This window comes from Moschus berezovskii, chromosome 7 (assembly GCF_049115385.1).
Source record: "Moschus berezovskii isolate FMDL1 chromosome 7, NW_MosBer_1.0, whole genome shotgun sequence".
In the NCBI taxonomy this organism is placed as follows: domain Eukaryota; kingdom Metazoa; phylum Chordata; class Mammalia; order Artiodactyla; family Moschidae; genus Moschus; species Moschus berezovskii.
The window spans coordinates 29,534,994-29,550,632 of NC_142466.1; the positions used below are offsets into that span (position 1 = coordinate 29,534,994).

At 43.4% G+C, this 15,639-nt stretch overlaps 1 protein-coding gene across 1 annotated transcript; it reads left to right on the forward strand.

Moving 5' to 3' along the window:
* The first annotated feature begins 7,645 nt into the window (after window positions 1–7,645).
* On the forward strand, window positions 7,646–9,435 carry LOC148777296 (interferon omega-1-like). Its single transcript, XM_088837677.1, has one exon. It carries the CDS (start codon window positions 8,492–8,494, stop codon window positions 9,152–9,154), a length of 663 nt encoding a protein of 220 aa, XP_088693803.1. The 5' UTR covers window positions 7,646–8,491; the 3' UTR covers window positions 9,155–9,435.
* The last annotated feature ends 6,204 nt before the right edge of the window (window positions 9,436–15,639 follow it).

Sequence of the window (15,639 nt, forward strand, 5' to 3'; positions counted from 1 at the left end):
CATGACTCACTGACTAAGACGCCACATCAGCCTTGTACGCTCACCTGAGGTCATTTCAGAAGACTCTGGTTTCTGCTTTAGCCACAGTGTTTCTTGAATTCAATCAATAGTTCTTTTTCAGTAGCAATAAGCAAGTAGATATAAAAACTATTTAGCTGCACAGGAATAAGTCCATAAGCGATGCCTGCCCTGATGTTATTTGTCTTTATTTATGTATTTATTTTATTTATTCTTTTATCTGATCATATTTATATTTTCATATAAAAATGGTTGTCTACAAATATTGTAATTTGTTTTATTTATTAAATTCTTATGAAAGTAAATTTGTTTTTCCATTATGAAAACCTAAATACTTATTTTGTCTACATAAACGTATCGTGGAATAGCATTTGTCCATTTATACTACAGAATAGTTCTGTCACTTTTCAGGAAATGATTGTCAAAAGGTGGAATTCCTGGAATTCCCTGGCAGTCTGGTGGTTAGGACTCCATGCTTCCAGTGTGAGAAGCTCAGGTGCATGGATACCTGGTCAGGGAACTAAGACTCTGCAAGCTGCGGAGTGCAGCCCCCTACCCCCAACCCCCAAAAACGGGTAGAAAGGAGTCTCTGAAACTGTGGTAAATGATTAGTCCTGAAGTCACAAGTATAACTAGTTTATACCCAGTCAGCAAAGAATGGCTGGTGTCAGTATGTGGGGAGGACACACCGCCTCCAGGGCAGCTGCGAACATGTGGTGCTGAGTGGCTGCTCCCGACGCCTGCGACTCTTCCTCCACCTGCCGCTCAGTCCCGCTTTACTGAACAACCCACTCCCTTACACAGTATCTCCACTGCCTCCAACACAGGAGCTCTGTTCTGTGAAGGTTTCTGGCTTCAAAGTCTCTGAGTGGAAATCACTGGAAGAGAGCACAAGAGAAAGGAGAGTTCTAGAAGTTTCAAAACATTTGAATGCAGCTCTGCTACTTAACAGCAGTGTGACCCTGAAAAATATCACAAACACTAAGGAGAAGGAAATGGCAACCCACTGCAGTATTCTTCCTTGTAAATACCATGGACAGAAGAGCCTGGTGGGCTACATATAAGAACATATAAGTTCGTATATGTTCTCACACATTGACCAAAAACAGGATCTTATCATCCTTTTTAGTTTTTGCCAGTCTGACTGGTGACACATAGCATCTAGCAGCAAGCATTAATTTTCCTTTTCCTAACTGATGGCAGTTGTTATCAGTCATACTCCAGCCTTCTAGTCCACCTCTTGGAATTGGTATGGGAGAACTCTGAAAGAAAAACAATCTTCAGCCAAAGGAGAAATGTACTGGAAGGAACTGAGCCCCAGCATCACAGAGTAGAGTTGAGAAGAAAAGCTGTGGAGTTGAGACTTTAGTTTCATGACCAGTACGCTAGAATAGGTGACAGCCTTTCCCATCATATCCACTGGAAGTGCAGGCTTCCTCTGTGAATTTCTGATCCATACACAGTGCACCCACTGCTCTTCCATTGTCACTTTACCCATGAAAAGAAGTTCGTTAATAATTTTTGTTCAAACTCCGTGATCTCCAGCTAGAAGACACACAGCTTGCAAGGTCCTCAACCAGATCCCAGTCTCCACACTCACACTGCACTCCTGCCATCTGGCTGTATCCAGTCTGAGTTTCATTTGTGACAAAGACACCTGTGGTTTTCCTGTGTTCAAGGCCCAGAACTGTTTTCCGTTCAAATTCATAAACTAGGCCATGACCTACTCTAATTTTCAGGGCTTTAAAAATCTGTCTTGATGGTGATGCCTTCCGAAGATGCGTGCTGGAATTACATACCCAACTGCCTATTTCATAGTTGGTGCCTACTGAGCACACATTATGCTGAAATCAAGGCATTTTGATTGCAGGTTTTTAAGCAACTTATCCATATGATCTGATGTTTTGAAAAAGTTAATGAAACTCTCCAATGAAAAACTGACTACATATGAAAGTGAATGTTTAATAGATGACCCTTGGCTAGAGGAAATGAGAGGAAAAAGGATTTTGTAAATTGAGATTGGTTATTTAAGGTAATTACTGGGTCGTAAGTTTGTCAAATTGCCAACATCTGCTGGATCATCGAAAAAGCAAGAGAGTTCCAGAGAAACATCTATTTCTGTTTTTTTGACTATGCCAAAGCTATTGACTGTTGGATCACAATCAACTGTGGAAAATTCTGAAAGAGATGGGAATACCAGACCATCTGACCTGCCGCTTGAGAAATCTGTCTGCAGGTCAGGAAGCAACAGTTAGAACTGGACATGGAACAACAGACTGGTTCCAAACAGAAAAGGAGTACGTCAAGGCTACGTATTGTCACCCTGCTTATTTAACTTATATGCAGAGTACATCATGAGAAATGCGGGGCTGGGGGAAGCACAAGCCGGAATCAAGGTTGCCGGGAGAAATATCAATGACCTCAGATATGCAGATGATACCACCCTTATGGCAGAAAGTAAAGAAGAACTAAAGAGCCTCTTGATGAAAGTGAAACAGGAGCGTGAAACAGTTGGCTTAAAACTCAACATTCAGAAAACAAAGATCATGGCATCAGCTCCCATCACTTCATGGCAAATAGATGGAGAAACAGTCGCAGACTTTATTTTTTGGGCTCTAAAATCACTGCAGATGGTGACTGCAGCCATGAAATTAAAAGATGCTTACTCCTTGGAAGAAAAGTTATGACCAACCTAGACAGCATATTAAAAAGCAGAGACATTACCAACAAAGGTCCGTCTAGTCAAGGCTATGGTTTTTCCAGTAGTCATGTATGGATGTGAGAGTTGGACTATAAATAAAGCTGAGCACCGAAAAATTGATGCTTTTGAACTGTGGTGTTGGAGAAGACTCTCGAAAGTCCCTTGGACAGCAAGGAGATCCCACCAGTCCATCCTAAAGGAAATCGATCCTGAATATTCATTGGAAGGACTGATGCTGAAGCTGAAACTCCAATACTTTGGCCAACTGATGCGAAGAACTGACTCACTGGAAAAGACCCTGATGCTTGGAAAGATTTAAGGCGGGGGGAGAAGGGAACGACAGAGGATGAGATGGTTGGATGTCATCACTGCTCAACGGGCATGAGTTTGAGTGAACTCCGGGAGTTGGAGACAGACAGGAAGGCCTGGCGTGCTGCAGGCCATGGGGTCGCAAAGAGTCGGACACGACTGAGCAACTGAACTGAACTGAAATTTGTCAAATATGGCATTTGCTCAGTTGAAGAGAGATAAGATATATAAAAAGTAGCAATTTTGAAAACATTTCTGATGATTGTGCTTCCATTAATGCCAGGAACTTAAAAGTACTGCTGTGGCATGAGGAAAATATTTCAACTTGATTTGGGTTTAAGACATACATTTTAAAAGATTTTTCAAACAATTAACATTACAGCAGAAATTAAACTTTTATATTAGTGTTGAATGAAATAATTTTCTCTTTCCCCCGGGGCTCCATTAAGTTTCAGTCTTGTACCCAGGTCTTCTCTATGGAGGGTCACAATATCCAGTAGATTTCTTTCCGGACTGCAGATGCCTTTCGCATTGTCCCTGAATTAGCCCTTTCCCCCCAGCTGCTGCTGCTGCTGCTAAGTCACTTCAGTCATGTCCGACTCTGTGTGACCCCATAGACAGCAGCCCATCAGGCTCCCCCATCCCTGGGATTCTCCAGGCAAGAACACTGGAGTGGGTTGCCATTTCCTTCTCCAATGTGTGAAAGTGAAAAGGGAAAGTGAAAACAGTCCTAAATCTGGAAACATACCGCAACACGCTCTGATTTTCAGCCATCAATCGCAGCACAAACGGGCACCGGTGTAAATCGCTCTGGGTAAAATCTCCTCCCAGGAAGGGGAGGGCGGATGCAAGGGCAGGTGCAGAAATCAAAGGCTCTTGAGAGAAGCGGCGGCAAAACTCCCCTGGGCAGTCGAGCCCGAAAAAGAAGTTTCCTTTCTGCTCGCGCGGCCCCACGCGCTCCCTGGGCCCCGGCGGCGCCTCGCCCGGGTCGCGGCTGCTGCCGAGGGCGACCCCCGAGTGCTCCGCGTGGATCCGCCGCCCGAGTTGGCCGCTCTGCAGCTGGAGGCGGGTCCGCTGGGTTTGCGGTGCAGGTCCGTCAGTTACTTAGAGATCGGGCGCCCCCTCCCGGCCGTTGGGGCGCAGCACAAGGAGCTTGGAGGGTCTTAGCTTAGTGCAGGACCTGAGGGATTTCACTGAGGCCCAGGGGAAGTGCTGAATTTCCGGACTCCTGGTTTCCCTGCTGATGGCCTTGGGGATGTTCTACTCCATCCCTCACAATTCACCCGTTAGCATACGTCGTCTTCTATTCTTCCAGTCATTTCCCATATTCATGTAATTTGGTAGCATTTCAGTTCAGTTCATTTCAGTCGCTCAGTCGTGTCCGACTCTTTGCGACCCCAGAATCACAGCATGCCAGGCCTCCCTGTCCATCACCAACTCCCGAAGTTCACTCAAACTCATGTCCATCGAGTCGGTGATGACATCCAGCCATCTCATTCTCTGTCATCTCCTTCTCCTCCTGCCCCCAATCCCTCCCAGCATCAGAGTCTTTTCCAGTGAGTCAACATTTCGCATGAGGTGGCCAATGTATTGGAGTTTCAGCTTTAGCATCAGTCCTTCCAATGAACACCCAGGACTGATCTCCTTTAGGATGGACTGGTTGGATCTCCTTGCCGTCCAAGGGACTCTCAAGTGTCTTCTCCAGCACCACAGTTCAAAAGCATCAATTCTTCAGCGATCAGTTTTCTTCACAGTCCAACTCTCACATCCATACACCACCACTGAAAAAGCCATAGCCTTGACTAGAGGGACCTTTGTGGGCAAAGTAATGTCTCTGCTTTCTACTATGCTATCTAGGTAGCATTAAGTATGCTTTATCTATATCCACAAGTATCATCAGCTTGGGGTTTTCTACAGAGGATTCACTGAAATGTTTGTAATCCAATCTCGTGCAGGGGTCATAGCTCTCAAGGATCTTGTCCATCATGTATCTCAGTTTTATGGTGAGGATCACTTAACAATCTTTATGAGTCATCCTGGACAGTTAAATATGATTATTTTATAATTATTAGTTTTATCAATCACATTTAGACTCTCAGTAACAACTACCAGTTGATAATTTCGTTTGCTTCTTAAAATAATCAGGATTCTTTGTTAATCACTCAGCTTATCTAGTATTTGGAGGCAGACGTTAACTAATGGAAATAAGAGATTTGTAACATCGAGGTATGAAACGACAAAGGAACATCTTGTGTTAGCAGTAAAATAGGGAAATCAGTGAGAGTTCAGTACATGCCGTGTGTTCAGGTGTTTATGCTGCGGATAGGGAGTTTGGATTCTGACATATTAGGTTTTGAAATCTGGATTTGCAAATTCATTATTAGATTATTTCATTCAAATAAAGTCTTAGCAGGGAGCTCTTGGAAAGGAGAATATTAACTCGGTTTCACTATGTTGGAAGGATTAAGTGAGTCCCTTACAGAGGTAAGAAATTTGTAGTTGTTGTCACTGTCACTTTGAAGAACACTGATAGTCTGTGGAATTTGTCTGGCGAAAGCGTCAGTCGCTCAGTCATGTCCAGCTCTCTGCGACCCCATGAACTGTAGCCCATCAGGCTCCTCTGCCCATGGAATTCTCCAAGCAAGAATACTGGAGTGGGTTACCACTTCCTTCTCCAGGCCGTCTTCCCGACTCAGGGATTGAACCTTGGTCTCCTGCATTGCAGGCGATTCTTTACCATCTGAGCCACCAGGGAAGCCTGGTAGGTCCTTGGTAATCATGTCCACAGTAGTCTTGTAACATTTAATTAGTAATCACTTCAGGATGGATGTGCCATAAAAAGTGAGGGCAGCATCGGGGCATGAGTTCTTTCTCCTCAATAATACCAAGAATGAAATATATCCTAATGAATCCTTGCCATAAACACCATACCGTGGTATCTTCTTATTCCCATGTTACAGACGGAATGTGTGTGTGTTCCCCACATTCATATATTGAAACCCTACCCTTCAAGACCTCCCTGATGGTCCAGTGGCCAGGACCGATGCTCCCAAAGCAGGGAGCCTGAGTTGAATCTCTGGTCAGGAAATTAGATCCTGCATGTGGCAAGCAAGACTTTCCATGGCCCAAGTAAAGATCCTGCATGAAGCAAGGACGATCCAAGATCCAAGATCCAGCATGCTTCAACTAAGACCTGGTCCAGCCAAATTAACACATAAAATAAATATTTTAAAAATTCCTAAAAAACCTGCAGAAACTCAACCCATCAATGTCATCATATCATGAACTGGAATATTAGGGAGATCATTAGGGTTAGCAATCAATAAAATTCAGCTATTATTTTAATATCATAATTTTACAGTTACCCAGATTAAGATCAGGATCTTTTGGAATCATTTAATTCCCTTTCATTCTAGTTTTTTTAAGCATCTTCTCATTGCCCAAGTGGATTTATCTCCTACACAGATGCTAGGCAAGGCTGGTCTCCTAAACCCTGCCAGAGAATGTTTGTTCTAGCAACTGGGATTCTGATTGCCCGTCTCTCTTCTTTCTCCCCTTATACTGACCACATGTGGATTAAAGGAAAGGAAAATCAGCTAGCCGGTCTTACAAAGCTGAAGGCAGTCAACTGACTAAGGACTCGGCTCTCATTGAACTTCTGTAAGAAGCAGCCCTGTCCCATTCTTTCTGTTGTTCATAGTGGCCTCATCCTTCTCCTCTGCCTCAGCTTAGTACCCAGGTGAGTGGCAATGCAGTTTGCTAACTCAGAATAATACATCACTATGTCAGGGGAAAACCACTTCCCTTATTCCATTTTCATGACATTGAGACTTACCCTTGTTTTCTTGTCGCCCACAAAACAACTGTGGACTTTTACTTTCTAGGAAAGTTGCAAAGAGAAACAAAAAAATCTAACGTCTTGAGAGTGATAGAGGTGCAGTCCCTCTGGCTTTCTTTACTTCCCTTTCTTGTTCTTATCTCATCATGAAATCGAACCAGAGCAGAGACGAGAATACCCACATTGTCCAATTAGTCACTAAGTGTAGATAAAAGGTTTAAATGAAAAATCACACTCAAGTAAAGGAATGAAGGCTATTTCTCCTGATCTACCCCGGGTCTCACTGCCCTGCAATCTCAGAGGAGACAGAAACAGAGGAACAGAGATGCCCAGTAGAATCAACTGCCTGAATCAATGACTGTCACTCACTAGATTCCGTGACGTAAGCTTCCAATAAGCGACAACGCCAGCACTGAGCCTCCTTCCTCCAGCTCAAAGCTCTGAGCAGAACAAGTGCTGAAGAGTTTAAGTAGAAGAGTTGAATAATAAAACCTGTACTTGGCAAAGTAGATATTATTTATCAAGTTAAAGTAAAATAATTGCAGTTGGAAACTCCTTCCTCCACCAACTTGCACAAACACACTTTTGCTCTCGGCGTCTGAACACGGCTGACACTCTAGACACCTGGGGACACGGGTCAGGAGAAGAGGAGGTCACCGCCGGGAACTCGGGTCCTTCACACAAACACTCCAGGGGAGAGGATGGGGTTGCAGGAAGACAATTTATTTTCCCAACAAGTCAACAAGCCCTCCACAGAAAGGAGATTTTCGAGTCCTCAGGATGTGGTGAGCCTGTCCTCAGGAAGGGAGTCCAGCAGGTGAGGAAGGGACTCTGCCACCCCAGAGGACAGGGGGTGGCTCCATGTGATCTCTCCTTGGGAGTGAGGTGCTGCTGGGAGAATACAATTATTCTGGATTTAGAGTCTCCTCGCCAATGTTCCCTGAGAAGAACCAGGGTTCTGGTGGGGGTACTGGCCCAGTCTGTGGAGGACGACAAGTCTCCAGCAAGAAAATGGTGGAAAGAAAGGGTGATGTCTGTAATGGCCCTGACCTTGTGGTTCCCTAAAACACAATCACATGGACCTGCAGGAAAGTGTTCTAGAAGGAAGAAAAACATGGGAGAAGCTCATGGACTGATAATAATCAGCTTCTTCTCTAAATCAAACACTAAAGAAAAGCCATCCTTTCTTTTAAAGAGCTTAACTGCCAGAATGATCTGGTAGAATCCCTTGTAAATATGAAAACCATAGAGCTGACAGAGCCTGGCTTCCTATGTAAAGTAAGAGGGGAAAAAACGGAGCCTAAGAGCAAGCCAAAAATATGTTCATGGAAGAGAGGAGAGCAACATTTATGCATGAGAGACAAAGCAATAACGTGTGTAATTTCAATTGTACATCATTTCTCACTTAAGACAAAGACCTTTCTAATTTGATTGAGAAGTATCCACTGGATGGGCACATCTGAAGTTACTAGGAAAAGGCAAAATTAATAATCTAGATAGAAAAAATTTCTTTGACTGTGTTGAGAATACATAACAGAAAATCAAAAAAGGAAGTAAAAGTGCACAGAAACAATTAGAAAATGAAAACTACCATGTTCTCTATTTAATGGCCTTGCTTAGAAAGCATGGCATCAGAGAACCTACCTCAAGGTTCCACCAGACGCCGTCTCAGCCAGGCCAGCAGCAGCCGCATCTTCCCCATGGCCTTCGTGCTCTCTCTACTGATGGCCCTGGTGCTGGTCAGCTACGGCCCGGGAGGATCCCTGGGCTGTGACCTGTCTCAGAACCACGTGCTGGTTGGCAGGAAGAACCTCAGGCTCCTGGGACAAATGAGGAGACTCTCCCCTCGCTTCTGTCTGCAGGACAGAAAAGACTTCTCTTTCCCCCAGGAGATGGTGCAGGGCGGCCAGCTCCAGGAGGCCCAGGCCTTCTCTGTGCTCCACGAGATGCTCCAGCAGAGCCTCAGCCTCTTCCACACAGAGCGCTCCTCTGCTGCCTGGGACACCACTCTCCTGGCGCAGCTCCGCACTGGACTCCATCAGCAGCTGGACGACCTGGACACCTGCCTGGGGCAGGTGATGGGAGAGGAAGACTCTGCCCTGAGAAGAATGGGCCCCACACTGGCCGTGAAGAGGTACTTCCAGGGCATCCATGTCTACCTGCAAGAGAAAGAATACAGCGACTGCGCCTGGGAAATTGTCAGAGTGGAGATGATGAGAGCCCTCTCTTCATCAGCCAGCTTGCAAGAAAGGTTAAGAATGATGGATGGAGACCTGAACTCACGTTGAGATGACTCACTGACTAAGATGCCATATCATCCTTGAACACTTACCTGTGGTTATTTCAGAAGTCTTTGATTTCTGCTTTAGCCACCAAATTTATTGAATTAGCTAAGCCAATACATGTCTGTAGTAATAAGCAAGCGGATATAAAAGTATTCAGGTGCAGGAGTATCAATCCATAGGCAATGACTACCCTGATATTATTTATTATTTAATGTATTATTTTTTCTCAATATTTTACATTTTTGTATGAAATATGTGTATGTTTACATTGTATTAAAAGTTATTTATTAAATACTTATCAAGGTAAACTTCTTGAGTTTTATTTTGAAAACCTAAATCCTTATTTTGTCTATATATACTTATCACAAAACAGTATTTGTTCATTTTATACTGTGGAACAGTTCTGTCACTTTCCAGGAACTGTCTGTCAAAAGGTGGAATTCTGGGAATTTTCTGGTGATGCAGTTGTTAGGACTCTGAGTTTCTCCTTCATGGAGACTTGGTTGAGGAACTAAGATCCAGTAAGCTGTCGAGGGTGCCAAAAAGAAAACAGGTAGAAAGGAAATTATGAAATTGTAGAAAATGGTTAATCTTGATGTCATAGGCATAACTAATTTATACCCACTCATTAAAGAATGGTTGATACAAATATCTGAGGGAAGTAGTCTCCTCCTGCTGGAAAGCTGATGACATACGGTGTTGACTGGCTGCTCCTGACAGCTGTCACTCTGGTCTCCCACCTTCTCCTCAGCACTGCCTTACTGAGCAATTCACTCCCTTACACAGGACCTTCACTGCCTCCACCACAGGAGCTCTGTTCTGCGCTGATTTCTTCTAGCTGCATGGTGTAGTCAGAGTTTAAGCCACAGGAAGAGAGCCCAGGTGAAAGGAGAGTTCTAGAAATCCCAAAACCTCTGAATCCCAGCTCTGCTGTTTACCAACAGTGTGACCCTGAAAAATCTCACAAACACTATAGATCAGTGTCTTCATCTTTAATATGGGGTCAATAAGAGTAGTTTTCACAGATTACTGTTTGGATTCAATGAGTTCATATCACACAAGTGGTATCAAGCGCTCTGGCAGACATCATCAGGACAGCGAGGGAGTGGCTGCCCTCAGGGAGGAGACCGGACAGCTGCCATTAGACGGCGGCTGGAAGGCAGTACTAGAAAGGTGCTGGCCCTGGCAAAGATATTTTCTTTGTAACTTCTGTGCTAGTTTCATAGTGTTTTCAGTGTGAGAACTTTCCTTTACTGTATGCTGAAGAGAATTCTAATTTCTGGGTTTCATATCTCTAAAAGCACTCCTATGAGTTCGGAAAAAACTCTCTGAGAAAGAAGAATTAGCAGAAAATGCTTTGATGTAATACAAAGACGAATAATAGGGAAAGAATAGAGATCTCGTATCAATGCAGAAAATCAAACACATGCAGAGGCAGGAAGGAAACAGCAGGGGCTGTGAAATGGATTTCTGCCCTCCAGTCCTACACTGTCCCGGGCTGGATCCTTAGTTCTCTTTTCAGTAAAGTCCCTTGTCCATACTTGTTGGCAATGTCACCTCCTGGAGCCTCTTCATTGCTACTGAAAGACCAAACCCAACAGAGTTCAGAAACCTACTGTTACACTTCTCATACTAAAGACATGAGAAACATTATTAATGAATGAAATGCTTGAGTTTCTGAAGCCTCCAAGGGGCCTCATACCAAAGAGGCACCTTCCAGGATTGCTGCTGCTAGTGCCCTTGTCCCCATGGCAAGCCGCTGCTGACCCACCTCCACAGGAGACTCCAACTTTAGCAGGTAGGTTGGTTCAGTCTCCTGTGGGGTCACTGCTGCTCAGTTCCCTGTGTCTAGTTGCTCGCAAGACTTTGTCTGTCCCCTTTGAGAATGGAGTCTCTTTTCCACAGTCCTGTGGAAGTCTTGTAATCAAATCTCCCTGGCTTTCAGAGTCAGATTCCTTGGGCATACCCAGTCCCTTTGCTGGATCTGCAGACCCGGAAGACTGACGTGAGTCTTAGAACCTTCACAACAGTGAAGTGAGAGTACTTTTTTGGTAGTACAGTTTTCCAGTTTGTTGGTTTCCCAACTAGTAGGTATGGGATTTATTTTTATTGTGATTGAGCCCCTTCTACCATCTCGTTGTAATTTCTTTTTTGTCTTTGGACATGGGGTATCTTTTTTGGGGGGCTCCAGAGTCCTCCTGTGGATGGTTTTCAACAGCTTGTTGCGATTTCAGTGTTCTTGCAGGAGATGAGTGCACTTCCTTCTACTCTGCCATCTTGTACCAGAAGCTAAGCCAAAACTTCAATATTTGACCATTTGAAATATGTTGAAGCATCTCATGCACACCCACCATATCTTTTATTCAGCACCATGGACCTATGTTTGGCTGACATTTGAACAGGAGGTTAATTACTGGAAATAGGTATGTTCTGTATCTTCAAATAGTATGATTTTCTAAGAAGGAGTTTAATAATCAATATGTCAATGTGCTGCACAGAAAAGCTCATTACTGAGGTATACCCAAGTTCCTGCAGTAACAGCCAGGGTTCATTTACAAAAATTGATCAACAAAGATTCCAGCAATTTATACATTTCATTTACCATATTTCAACTTTTATTATTTTAAGAATTTCCCACAGTCTGTACTTTTCAAGATCAAGGCCTTCCTGGAGAAGGAAATGGCAACACACTCAGTATTCTTGCCTGGAAAAGTCCATGAACAGAGGAGCCTGGCGGACTGCAGTCCATGGGGTTACATGACTGAGCATGCGTGCACGAGGGTGGAGGGAGATGAGTTGGTAACAATAAACTGGTAGAACTAAAAGAAAAAATAAAAAATATCAAGGCCTTGCTTTTTAATTTTAAACACCCCTCCCCCTCACACATCCTCCATCAGGACCTTCTAACTGAGAGTCCCTTGAACGGTGAGGAATTGACTCTCCAGAGCAGGAGCACATTTCCATTTCTTATTCTTACCTAGCATCCTGCACAATGGTAGGATACTACTGGTCCTCAGGGTTGTCAGTAAAAGTGTAACAATGATAATAATAATAACGATAAGCTTAAAAGAGTTTTACCAGTTAAACTGTTTGAAAACGACAATCTTGTTATGTTTTGTGTGTGTGTGTGGTGGGGTGGTTACTCTTGTCTTCTCAGGTGACCAGTATATTTGTTATCTGGGCATCTGTTTAGTCCTCCCTCAACTTCCTGCACTATTTAGTCCATTCGGTTTTTCTGTCCTATACTACAGTTTTCTCAGCTTTAAAATAGGAAAATAGATGGGAGTGGATATATGTGTATTTATGGTTGATTTACGTTTTTGTACAGCAGAAACCAGCACAACATTGTAAAGCAATCCGTGTCCAGCTGAAAATAAAATAGGGATAATGAGAATACTATACTCCATTCAATATACCATCTCATGTTATGTGCTTTATATAATGTTAATATAACAACTTACAAAGTTATCATAAATGAGGAGATTATATAAACATATCTCTGAGAGTTGTTACTGTGACAGGTGTATACAAAGTTTCGCCATTATTTTGTGTCTACTCTAAGAATGATTATGCCATATCTGTGCCTTGCTCAACTCTAATTTTTAATGCAAATATTCTACCTCTGCAAATTAGAATAGGTTAATCTTTTCTATGGAGATAGAAATGGCAACCCACTCCAGTATTCTTGCCTAGAGAATCCTGTGGACAGAGGAGCCTGGTGGGCTGCTGTCCATGGGGTCACATAGAGTCAGACACGACTGAAGCGACTTAGCATGCATGCATGCACTGGAGAAGGAAATGGCAACCCACTCCAGATTTCTTGCCTGGAGAATCCCAGGGACAGGGGAACCTGGTAGGCTGCCATTTATGGGGTCGCACAGAGTCAGACATGATTGAAGCGACTTAGCAGCAGAAATCTTTTCTAATGTTGTACATTTTTAAATTTTACTAGCAAATGAAATAATGTCATGGCTGTACCACGCACACTGAGATATTTACTGGGCATCAAATCAACGTGCAATCAGTGCATTTGGCATAAAAGATGCTTAATAAGTAGCGAATGGTATATTAAGTGTAAACCTACATTATGTTGAAATAAAAACATCTTGATTATGAATTTTAAAGCAACTTATCTGTATGGAATGACATTTTTAAAAAGTTAGTAAAACTCTCCAATGGAAAACTATGTATAAATTTGAAAGCTTAATGTAAGATCCTAGGTTAAAAGAAATGAGAAGAAAGAAAGATTTTGAAAATTGAAATTATTTAAGGTAGTTACTGGGTCATAAGTTTGTCAACTACAGCTTTTGCTCAATTGAACTAAGATGAACAAAGAAGTAATTTTGAACACACTGCAGATGATTTTGCTTCCACTGAAGCCAGAACCTTAAAGTCTTGTTTTGGCTTAAGGAAAATATTTAAACTTGGTGTGAGTTTAAGACTTACCTATACATTTAAAAATATTTTTCAACTACTTGATCTTTGCAGGAGAAATTAACCATTTAAATTAAATGAAGTTGCTTTCCCTTTCGAGGAGCTCCTGTGAGTCTCAGTCTTGTCCTCAGATCTTCCCACTGGAGGGTCCCAATATCAGGTAAATGCCCTTCCAGACTGTAGATGCCTTTCAACTTTCCCCAAATCACTCCTTTCCCCAGAAACAACCCTGAATCTGAAAACACACCACAATATGCTCTGATTTCCAGCCATTAATTGCTGCATAAACAGGCACCAGTGTAAACCACTCTGGCTAAAATCTCCTCCCAGGAAGGGGAGGATGGATGTAAGTGCAGGTGCAGAAATCAAAGGCTCTGAGCAAAGCCGCTGCAAAACACCCCTGGGCAGTCTGGCCTGAAAAGGAAGTTTCTTCACTGCTCCTGGGGCCCCACGAGCTCCTGCGGCCCCAGCGGCTCCTTGCCCAGGCCTGAGGCTCCTATCAACCAGGACTCTCGGGTTATCCTTGGTGGTACCCTCGCTCAAGTTCAAGGCTCTTGACCTGGAGTCGGTTCCTACCAGGCAGGCAGGGCCAGTTGGTCTGTTACAGGGAGATCTGCGGTGCCCATCCCAGCCACAGAGGTGTAGGGAAGGCAGCTTGGAGCTCCTTGTTGAGCTGTAGCCCTGGGACTCAGTTTCACTAAAGCTCTGAGTTTGGTGATTCCTGGTCTCTAGGAGGATGGCAATGGTGATGATCACCATTCTCCAGGGCTGGAGAACACCACCCTCCATGTCATAGGGAAGGGGTTGGCATCTGGTGAGCTTGGTGATGCTGCAGATGTCATGTTGCGCCAGCCTTTATCCAGCTGTTCCCAGCTGGAACTATAAGATCTTTAATAGGCCAGAATTGTCATTTTCGCATTTTTCTCTTTTGTTTCCACTGAAAGGCTTTTCCCTTCTATTCTGGGCATCAGAGAATGTCATAGCTTCGAAGATACTTTTGTGTTATTACACTGGAAATGAAATATACTCATGGAAAAGTCTCAATCAAAAAGGAGATATTTATCTACATGAGTCAACTCAGCTTGAAATAAAAACCCAAAGCTCAATCTCTCTTCTTTAGTCTAAAAGAGAACTCAGAGGTGTGACTCCATAGTCTATTCTGACAGTTTAAATTGCACCAAGTTAAATTCTGCCACAACTCTCTGCATTTCCTTTTTAAGGTCTAATACATGAAGTTTGGATTCATTTACAACAATTTAGAGGACATAGTTCCCATTTTCTGATGGTCTGCAGATAACAGTGGCATAATACTCAGTTCAGTTCAGTTCAGTCACACAGTTGTGTCCGACTCTTTGCGACCCCATGCCTGCAGCATGCCAGGCCTCCCTGTCCATCAACAACTCCTGGAGTCCACTCAAACTCATGGGTATTGAGTCATTGTGCCATCCAACCATCTCATTCTCTGTCGTTCCCTTCTCCCCCTAACTTCAATCTTTCCCAGCATCAGGATCTTTTCCAAGGAGTCAGTTCTTTGCATTAGGTGGCCAAAGTATTGGAGTTTCAGTTTCAACATCAGTCCTTCCAATGAAGATTCAGGACTGATCTCCTTTAGGATGGACTGGTTGGGTCTCCTTGCAGTCCAAGGGACTCTCAAGAGTCTTCTCCAGCACCACAGTTCAAAAGCACCAGTTTTTCCGCATTCAGTTTCCTTTATAGTCCTACTCTCACATCCATACATGACCACTGGAAAAACCATAGCCTTGACTAGATGGACCTTTGTTGGCAAAGTAATTCTCTGCTTTTTAATATGCTGTCTAGGTTGGTCATAACTTTTCTTCCAAGGAGCAGGCGTCTTTTAATTTCACAGCTGCAGTCACCATCTGCAGCGATTTTGGAGCCCAAAAAATAAAGCCTCTCACTATTTCTATTGTTTCCCTATCTATTTGCCATGAAGTGATAGGATCCAATGCCATGACCTTGGTTTTCTGAATGTTGAGCTTTAAGTCAACTTTTCACTGTCCTCTTTCACTTTTCAAGAGGCTCTTTAGTTCCTC

What these genes read in the sequence shown, in the direction of transcription:
- LOC148777296 (XM_088837677.1), top strand. Translation starts at nt 8,492, where the DNA reads ATGGCATCAGAGAACCTACCTCAAGGTTCCACCAGACGCCGTCTCAGC.